Genomic DNA, 13973 nt, shown 5'->3' on the forward strand with positions numbered 1-13973 from the left:
ATAGATCATTGTTGAAGAGACTGGGTAAGTTGTTGAGTGGACAAGAGGTAACACAAGGAAGAGAAACAGGGAGAAAAAAGGAGTAAACACAATAGATGCAAAGCCAGCATGTGAAGTAGTCTGAGGTACGGCTTTTGAGCTTCTCTGGCATGAAATGCTCCCTTAGGACAAGCCTGTTCAGAGGCCATCATCTGCTGCATTCTCCGTGCCTGTGCTGTGCTCTGGCTGCGTGTTCCACTGCCCTCTCTCTGCTGCAGGCAGGGCTGCACTGTGCCTGAAGCTCGGGGAACTGCCATGCTTGGCCAGAATACCACAGCACAGAGCAGGGAAGGGGAGGAAGTGATAGACTGGAAACTGAAAGCCAGAAAACTCCAGGAGCAAAGCAGAGGAATATTAGCTACTCCAGCTCCTTCATTTTTAAGTGTTTACGTCACCAGGCACATGAAGTTACAAATCCTCAAGTGCCTCATTTTTCTGATGAAGAGAAAAAAATTAAACAAGCACTGGCCTGGGATAGGGAGTTTACACCAATTTTGTACTCCATCATTTATTAAAACTGGTGCCACGTAGCATTATGTATTCCCTTCCCCCACAGTAATTTATTTTATGTGAGGCACTGCTATAAAGTAAAAAAACCTACAAAGTTGCTTCTTACAAATGCAACGTGTTCTTTGGCAGGTCAGTCCATGGGGAAGGACTAACTCAGCTGACAGGAACCCACCCAGGGCTTGAACCCACCAGCTTGTGTCTGGGCAGATTCCTCAGCCTCTGGCAATGGGCTCAGTATCATCCCTGCATGACAGGCACAGAGTAGCAGCACACCCCAAATCCAGTTTTTACTTGTAAATAGGAACACTGGTCGTGGTACTACCTTCAGCTTTACTTTAGCAGTTACTTCTGTTTACAGCATTGCTGATCTCAGGCACCTCATCTATTTTTGCTGAAGCTGCTTATTTTCTAAAACTGGCAGATTCTGAACCATATGTTACAGGTTTAAAGTTCTTAGAAAAACCTTAAAGAAAACTAACAATACAGTACAGCTTAAAGAGTACCCCTCTAGCCCACCCCCAAATCAATGTAGTGAAAGAATACAGAAAGGAGTGTAAGTCATGGTAGAATATCACAAAACACAGTATGTCATTCTTCCCCTGCATGTAATTATGAAAAGGATATATCATTGTAGTAAAATCCAATAAGATCTAAAAGCTTGCTGGAACTCAACAGAAATGAAAACCACAAGTTGAATAAGCCACAGGTGACAAAGCTGGACCATCAAACCAGTACATAAGCCTTGGCAAAGAATCCAGTATTGCTTCACGTATTTCAAGTTTCAAATCAAACAAGACCACTGCCTCACTTCATCCAATATTTTCAACAACAAAAATCACTGAACTTCACCATATTGGCCTTATTTGAGTCCCACTTTCCCTTCTAGGAAAGCACCTTGTATTGTTTGGCAGACATTAGGGGTCTGTGATCCATTAAATTCCTCAGTTCTGAAAATGTTTATCTTCCTAAGTATTAACCAGTTGCATCCCATTTTAATTTTTTTTGAGAGAGATTTAGGTCACTTAATTGAAAAACGTGTTTTATTCCACCTTTAAAAAGGTAATGCAGACTGTTACTTCAGAAAGCAATAGGATAAAAACCTTTATTGTTCCACCTTTGAAAGAGTTCATTTTCTATGGGTATGAATTTTTGTAACATAATTTTGTTACATTAGAAACTTCAGCTCCTTAGAGGCTTAATGTGGAGTAGCAAAAAAACCTTCAAAACCAATTCAATCCCATGTCTTCAAGTAAGATACCACTTGGGCACAAGGAATCTCTAGGATTAGAATCAGTTAAGATCTTCCACCTCCTCCCTTTCCTGTGTTCTTTGTCCTCATTTCATGCCAAGCTTTCACCAGTGGTTCTCTGTTCTTCCATATGAGCTCGTGGCCATAAGTCACATACCACCTGGGAAAGAAAGCCATAGTTAAAGTTAACTGTGACATCCCTCTGCACCTGAGGGAAAACAGGCTGAGCCTGAAAGCAAGGAAATACTCAGTGTAGGAGACAAGATAAACTAAGGCACAAAGAATAACATGCTTGGAAAACAGCAGGTAAGCCACTCATTCTCTTGACTGCAAACAGTTAACTTTGTTGCTCTTATTTGTCTCAGTCCTGAGAACGAACGGTTTCCCTGCCTTTAATTTCAAGCTGTTGTGATTTCCACTTAGAAAGGCATTAAAAATATCTCCATATAAAAGACTGTTAAAATAGTTGTGTTGCTTGTGCTGATCCTTACTGACAATACCAAGGAAAAGTGTTCTTTCTTCTCCTATATAAATACAACTGCCCCATAAAGAACCACGTTCCATTCAAAATGAATTTTCTTCTATTTGCACCTAAAGATTAATCTATCAAAGTGCTCTAGCTTTGTTTATATTCACAGACAATTATATATGCTAATACATGAATATCAACATAAGTGATTAGCAATGGAGGTTATGGGGGAGAGGCATGAGGGGAAGCAACCACATGGAAATAGGTTGAAGGTTCTCTCCCAAGCCCAACTCCACACCTGAATCCTGAGGAACAAAAGCACTTTTCTGTGAGCCAGGAGCCAGTGAACTGGCCATCCCTTTAAATCAGACAGCTGCTTTCTAAAGTGGGAGGCAATGTATAGAAAATACTTTGGCCATTCAACATAGGTCCTAAATAAGTGAAGGCCCTTTCTCTTTTAGGATGAAGTGATCAAAATCATCACTGAGCAGAACAAACAGGTAAAAATATGTAGGTGAGGAAAGCAAGAAACTGCCAACTCCAGACCATTTTTACTGCAACTGCTATCTTCTTTTAATATGTGAATGTGCCTTACCAATGCAGACTGTTCTTCCTCACAATGAACAAGCTGATTCACACCCATCAGGACAGAAAGCAGTTCTGAATCAGCAAGACTACATCAGATGCATTTGTGATACCAGAGACAGGGAGAAAAGGAGGCTGTACAGCACACAGCTTACTGACACCAAAGCCAAGAAATAGGGAACTATTTGGTCTACAAGCTGGTTTGCCTTTAAGTCTGGCCTAGTGAAATCTCAGGTAGCCTTTTCAAATGCCTACATAAAATATTAAAAAATGCACTTAGTAATAGGTCTGCAATTGGGTAGAAGGGGAAAAATTCAACGTAGTTCAAACATGGAACAATACAGAACTGTTTCCTACAAACTTGTTTCTGGTAGTTCTTACTAATTAGGAAGAACTAATTTACTAATTTGTCCCCACAAAGGCAATACAGCAACACTGAGAAAACTGCAGTAGAGGCTGCTCAAAAGAATCTGGCCAGAGCTTTAATTAACTCTGTAGCTCTCTGTATATTCGCAATTAGAGGAAAAACACTGATACAAAGACATTTTTTTAGCTCTTTAAAGTTATTTTAATTTGTCTATTCTGTGTTTTCTGGGAATCTTTTCTGCCCTGTGACTCTCTTCAATATGCTGGCAAGTGCAGGACAGAAACAGCCAGCCCAGGTTACAGGGCCACCTGACATTTAATCCATGATTCTATGGCAGCTCAGTTCAATTCTTGAAGCTCATCAGTTAACAATGTTTTCCACAAAAATTTACAGCACTAGAAGGGTAACAGTGAGTTGTACTCATTGCTAGTTAAGACAACTTAACCCCACACTTCAGCAATATAGGAAGAGAGAAAAACACAGGATTAAATTAAATACAAAACAGAGTTAGTAAATACAGACTTACATTCCAAAGAGAGCTCCCCCAAGGTGTGCAGCATGGTCAAAAAGTCTCCAGCCTAAAACAAGCCCTGCAGTGTCAAATGCAATTATGGCTTTTAAAGCCTAGAAATGAGAGAACATGGAATGGACAGGATCAGTCACAGCACAAAATGGCCAATGATAACAGTTTTCTATTCTAGCACAGAGCAAGAATTTGGAATCAAAAACATCCTATAGATTTTATATCAAAGAAATTACTGTAAAAAAGTTGTTTTAAAACAAGAGACTCAGTCTCCAACTGTATTGTGCTGTCAAAATACAGATGTGAGCAGCTACAGAATAGTGCAGGGTGGGAATGTGTCCTTTTTGAACACTCAGTCTCTTCCAATCTTCATTTCTAAAGCTACAAATACATTCCAAACTAAGGTCAGGAGGAAACAAAAATTACTTGAAAGAGTACATGCTATAAAAGACACCACAAAATATGTAATTGCAATATTCTCATTCTCTAATTCTGATGTAGCTTAGATTTATGTGCATCTGTGCTCCTGAACACAACTCTCTAGTGGATGGAACACGGGGGGCAGCATTCCTGTTATCTTTGTCTGATATGAACATCTGTTGGACGGCAGAAAATCAGGATTGCAGTGAACAACTCCACAGCAGAGCAGCATGAGCTGCTGGTGTACCATCTTCAGGAGACACAAGGCACCATAACTGTCCACAGACAACATTTTACTAAATGCTTCATTTCATAAAGACTGACAGATTTAACGCAAGGATGAAATGGTACTTTAGGCAGGATTTCTTTCCTTAAGCCTAAGGGTTAGAATAGAAGCTCCATTGCTACACTGGCTTGTTTCATTTGAAAGCTCATCACAGTACAGGTAAGGCAGATTAAAGAACTCTGTAAAGTTTAGATAAACAATTATACAATTTTATAGTTGGGCCAAAATCATTCCAATGCTTCTACTGCAATAGCTGATATTGCTCCTGTTTTGCAGTGAGCACTTGCTCATGGCAGTGCTCTCTGTGCCTCTGCCTATGTTTCCACCCTGGCCACCTTTTAAAGAAAGATGCAGTTAAAGGGTAGCATGCTAAAAACCCCAGGTCAGCCCAAGCAGAAGTGCAAGAAAAACATGAAAGCTACATCTAAGAATGTTTGTTCAAATCTATAAGCTTCACTTACAAAGAGTATTAAATCTCATGATCTTGGAATGACCTGGCTTAACTGCTTTAAGCAGTAAAACACCTTTAAGTAGTGGACCAAACATGATTAACTTATTAAAGCAAGTTGAGATATACATGAGAAGCTTTTCTTAAATGTGGCACTGGATGTGCATAAAACAACTTCATGAAACAGAAAAAATAGGAGTCCTAGTACTACACACAAAGACAAGTCTTAGTAGCCTACTTCTAATTCCAAAAGTGTTCCTGAAAGTATCAAAAGATGATATGAGAAGGCAAATGTTCCTTCAGGGCTGGAATATAATCTCAAGAAGCGAAATTCTGTGTTTCCCATCTTGATAATTTTTAATTTAAAGACCACATACCAGTTTTACAGCAGCCTGTTTCAAGTGCTGCTATAAAAACACCACCCATCAGAAAGAAGAGGATGTGTATGTAGGTTCCTCAGACAGGTGAACCTGACTCCCTCCCAGCTTCTTTCACTTCTTGGGATTAGATCTGAAACAGACCCATGGAGGATGGAATTTAGGATAATTCTGAATTCACCACACTCCGCTGTAATGACTCTGCTAGGCTGCACCAATTCTGAATTGATCCCTGTGACTTCTATGACCCCTCTTCTCTTTCAAAATAACTTTAACAGTTTAGAAACACAGAGGAAGAGGACACATGGTCAGATACTGAGGTGGTAGGGGGAAAATGTTTTAAGAGTAGCATTTCTTTGAAGTTCAAAGGCACTTACACTTCCTGCTGTAAATGTGAACATTGGAAGAAGTATGATGGCCAGTTTTGCCTCTGGCATCTTCGTACACACGGCTGCAAGGACAGTCATTATAGCTCCTGACTGGAAACACAGGAAAATACATCAAAGCAAGCTAAGATGTTACATAAGGGATAACATATTTTTCTGCATGTGAACCTGTTTTCCTTTTAGCTTTTATTTTCAAATGCAGCCCTGTGGTAAAACTCAAAGTACGTCATCTTTTGTCACCACAGAAAAGTTCCAAATAAAAATAAAACAACACACCACTATTTATTTCAATATCTGGAATTTTAAATACTGGGGAAAAACATCCTTCAAATCCTCTAACATAATTAAGAAACACCCACTCCTAAATTTAAGATGATGATTTCTGGAAATGTGCTGTTTCCCAAGTAAACCCTAGAAATCTAAAATTTATTAATCAAGCATAGACACATCTGATGAAGCAAAATCATTCTGAAGCTTGTAAAAAACCAATAAAAAGAATAGATGGACAGGAACAAAAACCTTTTGTCAATGAAACAAGTAATTCCCTGGACTGTACTAAATTGACCACGGGGTTTTGTATCCCTGAAATAATCTCAATGGAAAAGCTCTGAATGCAGTAAACCAATGCAATGTGTGGTAATTTCAGTAAGTTCAGATCAGTAAGACTAAGGGAAAGTAATTTGCTCCAGATATAATTCATTCATAAGACAAAGGGACAATACACATACAGCATTTGCAAAAGTTCTAACTTCAGCACAGCTAAAGAGTTTTTCATTCTAACAGAATAATGAGAATCTGACTTTGGGCTTTTATCAAAATTATTCAGTTTAGTAAGTTAAGCCTTTAAAACCTGGCAAATGCCTAGGTTAACCTCAAATGCAAGGTAAGTGTTTTAAAACATTCTACTACTAAAAACACTTGGAAAGAACTAGCAGCTACAGAAGCTCCTCAGCCTGCCTCATATTGTTCATCGTGTGAGATTTTTGGCAGGAGTGCTGCCCTTCCTGCACAGCATGCCCTACAACTTCCACTGGGATCACATGCTGAGTTTGATTGTCTGATTACATTATCTCTTTCCAAAGTATTCTATTTTTAATTAGAGAAGACTGCTACACAATTACGAAATACCATTTTTGCAATAAAAAGTTACATAACTGATCTGCTCAGGGACAAGAGCTCCTGCTGTTCAGGACTCACTTACAACCCTCAGCACTAAGTGGTGTTAGTTCTGGGCAGCTGCTGCAGCAGAGGGAACATATCTGAAGAACAGGCAAGTTGTTGCACAGGAGAACCAGTTCAGGAGAACCAGTTTGTACCTGGTTACTTGATTGTGATAAACCTCTCTAGTTTCCATTACCCCAAATGTACTCTTGGCTTTTAAAGAGGTGAAAGAATAGAGCAGGCTTTCAAATTGGCTTCAAAGATCATGATCAGTCTCTCATATTCCAAGATACTTACAGCTCCAAGGGATGGTTCAAACCTTCCCGTGGCCATTTTAGCGACGTAACTGACAAAAGTGGAGATAACCCCTGAAAAAGAGAAATTACTACTGGAAATCACGGCAGTAAGGCAGACCAGCATCAGAAAGTACAAATTAACTGTCATCTCTTGTCACAAAAATTCCAAGAGACTGTATTAACAGCTGTTTTATTTAGGTAGTAAAGCAGGAATTAAAACCAGATACAGTTTTATATTTCAAAGCCCAGTATCTTAAACCCACCAAAAATCTGTATGACAGCAAAGTAGTACTGCCTTTAGTATAAAGCAATGTGTGGGACTGAACAATGGCCATCTGTCATCATATATCTATTAACCAAGCACACATTTTACTTGTATGAACACATATTTATATTTTTTAAGTGTTGTAAATATATATATTTAACATTACCAGCAGAAAGATACACTGCAATGAACTGCTCACATCCCAGAAGAGAGACAATGCTGCTGGAAAAGCTCCATAGAACATACATATTTGCTGCCATGTGGAAGAGAGAGAAGTGACTAAACGTAGAGAGCAGCATGGGAGAACACAGGGCTCCTGCAAAAGAGAAAAGCAATGCACATGAAGTCATTTAATTTGCTTCAACTTACACATCATGTAGACTAGAAATCTATCAAGAGACACTATAGGATAATTATGCCTAGAATCTCAAATATAGGAAGTAAACCCAGCAATGGAACAAATTTCAAATTCCAAGCAATGCCTTTTGCAAAGGAAGAACATATACCCCAAAGATCTGCAAGTTGTAATAATAATCTTAGTTACCTATTGGGGATTGTTTCATAGAAAACATTGTGACCTATGTCCTATGCTTTGAAAAAGAAAAAAGGTATTTCATTTATTTATTTATACGGTGAAAAAAGGTATTTCATTTATTTATATATACATGAGCAGCCATATGAAATGAATTTGCAACAAAGATGAACTCAGAGACAAAACAGTTTTCCTCTTTGAAAATGCTACCAGCTCTCCTCACTGAAACAGCAGCCTTGAAAATGCAAACAAGCCAATTAGCAGGTTTGAAGGTCAACATTATTTAAAACAGGAGAGTTTGGGGTGACATGCTCAGATCTGGGTAGCAGATATCTTTAGCTTTGGAGTGTGTGGGGGAACTGGCTGAGTTTCCACTTTTTCAGCAGAAATTAAGATGTAGCAGGAAGTACCTTCCAAACATGTTTGTCTCCTTGTCCTTTTAATTCTTTTCTCTACTGTAGAAATGAAACTCCATTTTTCTGCCATTAAAAATTACTATTTTTTTTTTCCTAGGTTAATATCTTCAGCACATTTCACACACAGTGAAAGCCAAGTTGGTGCTTGGGTTTGTTTGGGTTTTCCTAATGTGACTGAAAGCACAGCTTTGAAGCAAGGACTCTGTACACAACCTACAGACTAATCCTTGTCTACTGATGAAAGCATGCATGCACATGACTGATGACGGCTCTGTCTGCATCCCACAGAACATTACAGGGGGGAAATAATCACATTTGAGTCTAGTTTATGAATGGCATTATGTAGTACAGCTTATTTTCCTCCTTCACTGAGTGGCTTGATTTGCACTCTGTCCAAGAAAGCAGTTTGGCTGATGTCACTGGGAGAAGCACCTCTCACCTTTATTCAGGCAGGAGCTGCATCCCACTGCATGCAGGAAAAGGCCAGAGAGCAAGCAACAGTTCTGATGTTACAATATTTAGAAAAGCACCAGTTGTGTTTGTTTTAAAAAATCAGATCCATTACTCATAACATTGTTCCCCTCAAACCATTTCCTGCCTAGATGGAATAATGTGTTTGAGCAGGACTGAGATTGCTTGTGGGTGATGGAGCTCTCAGTAAGCCACGTGCCACCTGAGCCTTCTGCAGTATCATCAGAGGTTCTGTTACATCTCTGTGTAGGAAAGGCACCCAAATTATTGTTCACTTACTGGAGGATGGATTGGAGGTGAAATATGTAAACATAAACCGTCGCATGCCAGGCAGTCTCCACAAACAGAACACAAAGACATTTGCAGCTATGATACCTATCAAGAGGGGAAAAGAAAGTATAAAAGCAAATTACCAATGTAATACACCATAATGCTTACTGAAAGCAAGTATTTAAAAAGACAGCTTGTAGAATTGTACTTTTTCTTCACAATTCCATTAAAAGCAATATCCACTTCTTACTTTGTACACAGTTTAGAAAAAGCAGTGAAAAACATTGAAAGCTACATTTATATAGTGGAAGTCTTTCAGAAATATGACATTTAATTGCAACTGTTCTAACACACAGTGTAATGAATCCAACAGTCCCCAAAGATCTGTGCTGGGAAGGTTCAAGCTATGGTTTCAAACTGCTATATTCTATTGCAGAATCAATGAAAAAGGAGCCAGCTAAGAGGTCCCATTTCCTGCCCCTCTTGCTATTTATTTCCAAATGCCACTGATCTACTGCACAGTTGCATTTAACTGCACAAGAGGAGAACACTGGGGGAACCATACAAATACACAGTACATATCCTGTCCATTTCTGGAGGGGGCTTGGCTTTAAGAAAACTGCAAAGTTGAATTGGCTTTGTGACCTTTGGGAGACAGCAAACACACAGCTTTTTACTTCACAGATGTTATTGCTATCTTACTTTACTTTGAATAGGAGTGTAAATTATTGGAAACATAATGAAAATGTATTATTTCTTGTTTAAAGTGCCTTCTCTATTTCTGTCCAAACATTTAGGTATTTAAAATGTTTTATAATACCTGGAAACAACTTAAATGGCATTTAAGTAACCTTACACTAACAACCTGCTAATACAGATTCAGTATTAGCAGGTTAATGTAGAATATATAGCAGGAGATAGGGCTCAGCGATTGGATTTGAATCAAGCTCTCATCAATTCTGTTTCACACATTACATTTATCTCAGGAATTTGGCATTAGGCTAACCAATCAAAACTACATTATAACCAAAGGAAAGCTCAAAGGTTAATTTTTTGCTACTTTTCATGTCATACTGCAAATATGTAACTATTAGGGAACTTTTAATTCCCACATTTCAGGTGGGAAATTCCACCATATAGGTGGAATATATCCACCTATTTCTTCTAAAAGCATTTGCTGTTTTTCATAACTCGTGAGCAAAATATTGCTGGGGGAGGATTCTACTTAATCCTCCACACTCTCTCACACAGGGACTTTTTTAAGGCATACAAAAAATAGTTTGTGAGAAGGAGTGGTAGCAGAAATAGTGTATGTGCAGGTGTAAATTTCCACATGCTTTGTGCCCAACAACCTAAACACGGTATGAAAGCCATCTGTTTTAATATACTGTACCTGTTTGCCATATTTCTCTTCCTGTGAATGTCTAATACTTGTAAGCTAACACAAACCTGTCACAGTCCGCTGACCCTCAGTCAGGTTATTCCACCAGCTGTTAACCTGGAACAGAATTGTGGTCCATCAATGCCACCATGAAGCACTTGCAATTTCAAAAACAGCCAGGTAAAGCTTATACATTTTTAAGAATGGAAAGCATTTGTTTGAAATCTGTGAATCTGTGGTTTCAATTTTTTTTTACTTCTGATTGCTTTAGCTTTTCAAGTTGACATTTCCTTACTGAAGAACAGCTATCTACCCTCCTTTTCATGAAATACCCCAATATGGATGAAGAGGTCCTCCAAAAAGAATGGGGTTATATCCTTTTGCACAACTCCAGTGGGTTTACCCTGCTTGCATTAAACAAAGATCTAGCCCATAATGCTGACTTTAGCAGATTAGCCAAAGTTAGCATAAATCCTGCCTCGACTAAGCCTCACCCTAATGCTGTCTAACATCACACCACCCACCTTTGAGTGATTCCACTTTTGTGCCAGGATCACTTTTGCAGAGGTGGCTCACAAGATGTGGAATCCATTCCCCCTTGCGTCCAGTTCACCCAGCCCTCCTCCAAGTTTAAAACCCCTGAAAAAGTTTATTTTGAGTGCAGTCAGCCCACAGACAAATTGCACCCCCCTTTCCCTTCCTCAGCTTTTGTAATCATTTTGGACATATATTTTGTTGCTACCTCAATAACCTTCCAACCATATTGATGGGGACAATGTCATAAAAATTATCTGCAGGTTGGAGGCAGGGGATGTAATGATGTACAAAAGAAAGTATTCACTGTTTGATATCAAAGTAACAACTTCATTGCATTCTTTGTTTAATTATCTGGCAGAGGATAGTCTCCAGTATAAGAACACAGAACAGATATGATTTTTCTAAAATACAAGGATTATATGCCCTCAGAAACAACGGGGGAATCCTGAACTCTTAGAAATAGAACTTACCCGTTGAAGATGGGGATTGGGAGTTTAAGCCTATTAACAACAGTGCAGTTTAGTTTTCTTTTTTGGATAGCTAATCACCAGATCTTCCCCTTCAGATTTTGAAGGAAAACAAAAGTGTAAAGACATAATTATTTTAAAATATTAAGTGCTGATCATAATCTCCCCTGCAGTTCATATACACCAAGCTTGAAAGTCTGCTGGGATAAAGGTAATTTTCTTTCTAGCAGCTTATACATGGCTCTGTGGTTTGGATTTTTGACCAAGACAGTACTGGGAACACACTAATGTTCTACATTCTGGTGAATGTAGAACATCATCAGCACAACATTTGCATAACATCAAGATCTTCTGCATTTCTCACTCTGCAGCTGCAGGTTGCAACAAGTTGGAAGGGGACACAACCAAGCAGGTGATCTGAACTAACCAGAGATATTCCCACCAAATAATGGCATCCCCCCCAAAAGAGGGGACTTCAGGAGCTTTAACATATTTTTCTCATGAACTGGTTGGGCACTGGTCTTTCCACAGGAGATTGTGAGTGACTACCTATGCATCACTTGTTTTCTTCTCTCTTCTCATACTTACTGAACAATTTTTTGGTGATTGTTTTATCTTTACCCCCAAAAGTTTTCTTGCTTTTCTTCTTCTCCCAGCCCACTGGGGGTTTGTGGGGGCCATGAGCAAGGAGCCCCATGGAGCTCTGCTGCCCACCAGGGTTATCCCACATGCCCATTTCCACAGCAGTGCTGGTGTGCACCATGCACATCAGAAAATCAGCTCCTGTGTGTCCCAGGACCCCGAGCCTCTCCAGCTCCATGCTCAGCCCTACTTCCCTTAGACCAGGAGACCTGAACGAGTACCAAGCCTGGCCTATCACAAGCCATAGTAACCTTGAAACAAATGCAAACATACATGAATGTTTAGGTTAGGTTAAAGTATACTTAATTAAAAACTAAATGACTGATATTTTTGGGATGCCAACTAAATTTATGACAAATCTTGCAGCAGTTATTTTGTTCTTGCTGCCCAAACTTAAAAGTACTTGTGTGGAAATGTCAGCTCTTAAAGTAAAAAAGCCCTCTAAAACCTTGTATTTTTAAGGGTTTAGAGGCTGAAAATATGCATTTCAGAAGGCAGAGAACTGAAAAGCCTTAAGCATAAGACTGAGAATTTAATCTAGTTCTGTCCTCTGAGAATTCATGTTCACTTTTGAGAGCACTTAAGATGAAGCAAGAACATTTGTTGGGGGGTTTTTTATGGTGGAAAAGCAAACGGTACCTAGTTTAGATGAACAAATTCCTACTACTGACCTCTCCTTCCTGCAGTTCTGGGTGAAGATGGTATTTTTCTCCATTTTTCCACTATAACCTTCACAGTGATATTGAGTTACAGTTTTCTAGAACTAATTCTATCAGTTTTCCTTGCACGTCAACTTATCCACTGTAATTTTTTGAGAAGCCAATATTTCTGCAAGTTCCAAATCAGAAAAGCCAGGACAAGTACGTGTTGTACAGACGATGCTCACACCGGAGGAGAGCTGAAGCTGTGCCTTGCAGGGCTCCACCCCTGCACGAGCATCCCGGCTCTGCGTACCTGCTTTCTGAAGTCGCCTCTCTTCTGCGGCCGCATTTTATCCATCCAGTCTGCTCGAGCCTCCTCAAAGTAGGTCTGGACGCGCGACTTGAGCGACTCATACTGCCAGATGGCGGCGGAGCCGAAGGCCGAGCCTGTGAACTGGGGATACCGGACAAGGCTCAGTGCCTGCCCCAGGCCCGGCCGGGGCACCCCGGGCAATGCCGCACCCCCAGCACGGCAATGGGACCTGCGGCACCACGGGACTCACAGCACGGCACAGCCCTTAAGGCTGGAAAACACCTTGAAGAGCATGAGTCCAAATGTCAGCACCACCACTGAGTTCACCATGTCCTCGAGTACATCCACGTGTTTTTTAAACACTTTCAGGGATGGGGACTCCACCACTGCTCTCGGCAGCCTGTTTCAAAGCTTTGCAACCCCTTCTGTTTGGGTTTGTTTTTTTTTTTCCCCTTAACATCTAATCTAAATCCTTGTGCATCTTCAGGCCATTTCCTCAGGTTTACTGGATGTTCAGTGTCATGAGATGATGCTTTATCAAAAACGCTCACAAACAAAACTGGTCAGTGAAATTACTAAGTTCACCGAAATGGAATGAAACTGGGATACCTTTACGGTATTTCCATTGATTTAGCTGAAGTTACTTTGTATTAGCTCATTATAACGCTACAGTATTTGGCCAAGAATCTTGCGTTAACTTTGAGGGACTGAGAAGCCAAGCCCAGGGGGGAAGCATTCCCCTGAGACAGATGGAATATGCTCATTACCGACCCGCTCTCCGCAGCCGTGCACAGCACCCGGCCCAGGAGCCACTTACCCCTACGGCGAACAGGAGCGGCTTCACCAGGCGGCGCGGCGAGGGGCGGCCGGCGGCGGCGGTGGGTGACGGCGGGCAGAGGCTGCGCCGGGGCAGCGGCGGGCC

General features: G+C 40.3%; 1 protein-coding gene across 4 annotated transcripts; it reads right to left on the reverse strand.

Moving 5' to 3' along the window:
- Nucleotides 1-859: 859 nt before the first annotated feature.
- Nucleotides 860-13973, reverse strand: PARL (presenilin associated rhomboid like). 4 transcript variants are annotated; one of them, XM_066556914.1, is made up of 9 exons: nucleotides 13869-13973; nucleotides 13052-13192; nucleotides 10520-10568; nucleotides 9080-9175; nucleotides 7548-7697; nucleotides 7118-7188; nucleotides 5651-5752; nucleotides 3746-3843; nucleotides 860-1958 (listed from the first exon to the last, which is right to left on the reverse strand). In XM_066556914.1, exons 2-9 carry the CDS (start codon nucleotides 13094-13096, stop codon nucleotides 1844-1846), a joined length of 726 nt encoding a protein of 241 aa, XP_066413011.1. In that variant the 5' UTR covers nucleotides 13097-13192; nucleotides 13869-13973; the 3' UTR covers nucleotides 860-1843. The 4 variants fall into 4 exon arrangements, with proteins under 4 accessions (XP_066413011.1, XP_066413012.1, XP_066413013.1 ...); XM_066556915.1 differs by lacking the exon at nucleotides 13869-13973 and adding an exon at nucleotides 10976-11090 and having other exon boundaries at nucleotides 13052-13159; XM_066556916.1 differs by lacking the exon at nucleotides 13869-13973 and adding an exon at nucleotides 10976-11090 and having other exon boundaries at nucleotides 10464-10568; nucleotides 13052-13159.

The sequence above is a fragment of the Molothrus aeneus genome, chromosome 10 (genome assembly GCF_037042795.1).
Source record: "Molothrus aeneus isolate 106 chromosome 10, BPBGC_Maene_1.0, whole genome shotgun sequence".
Lineage (NCBI taxonomy): Eukaryota > Metazoa > Chordata > Aves > Passeriformes > Icteridae > Molothrus > Molothrus aeneus.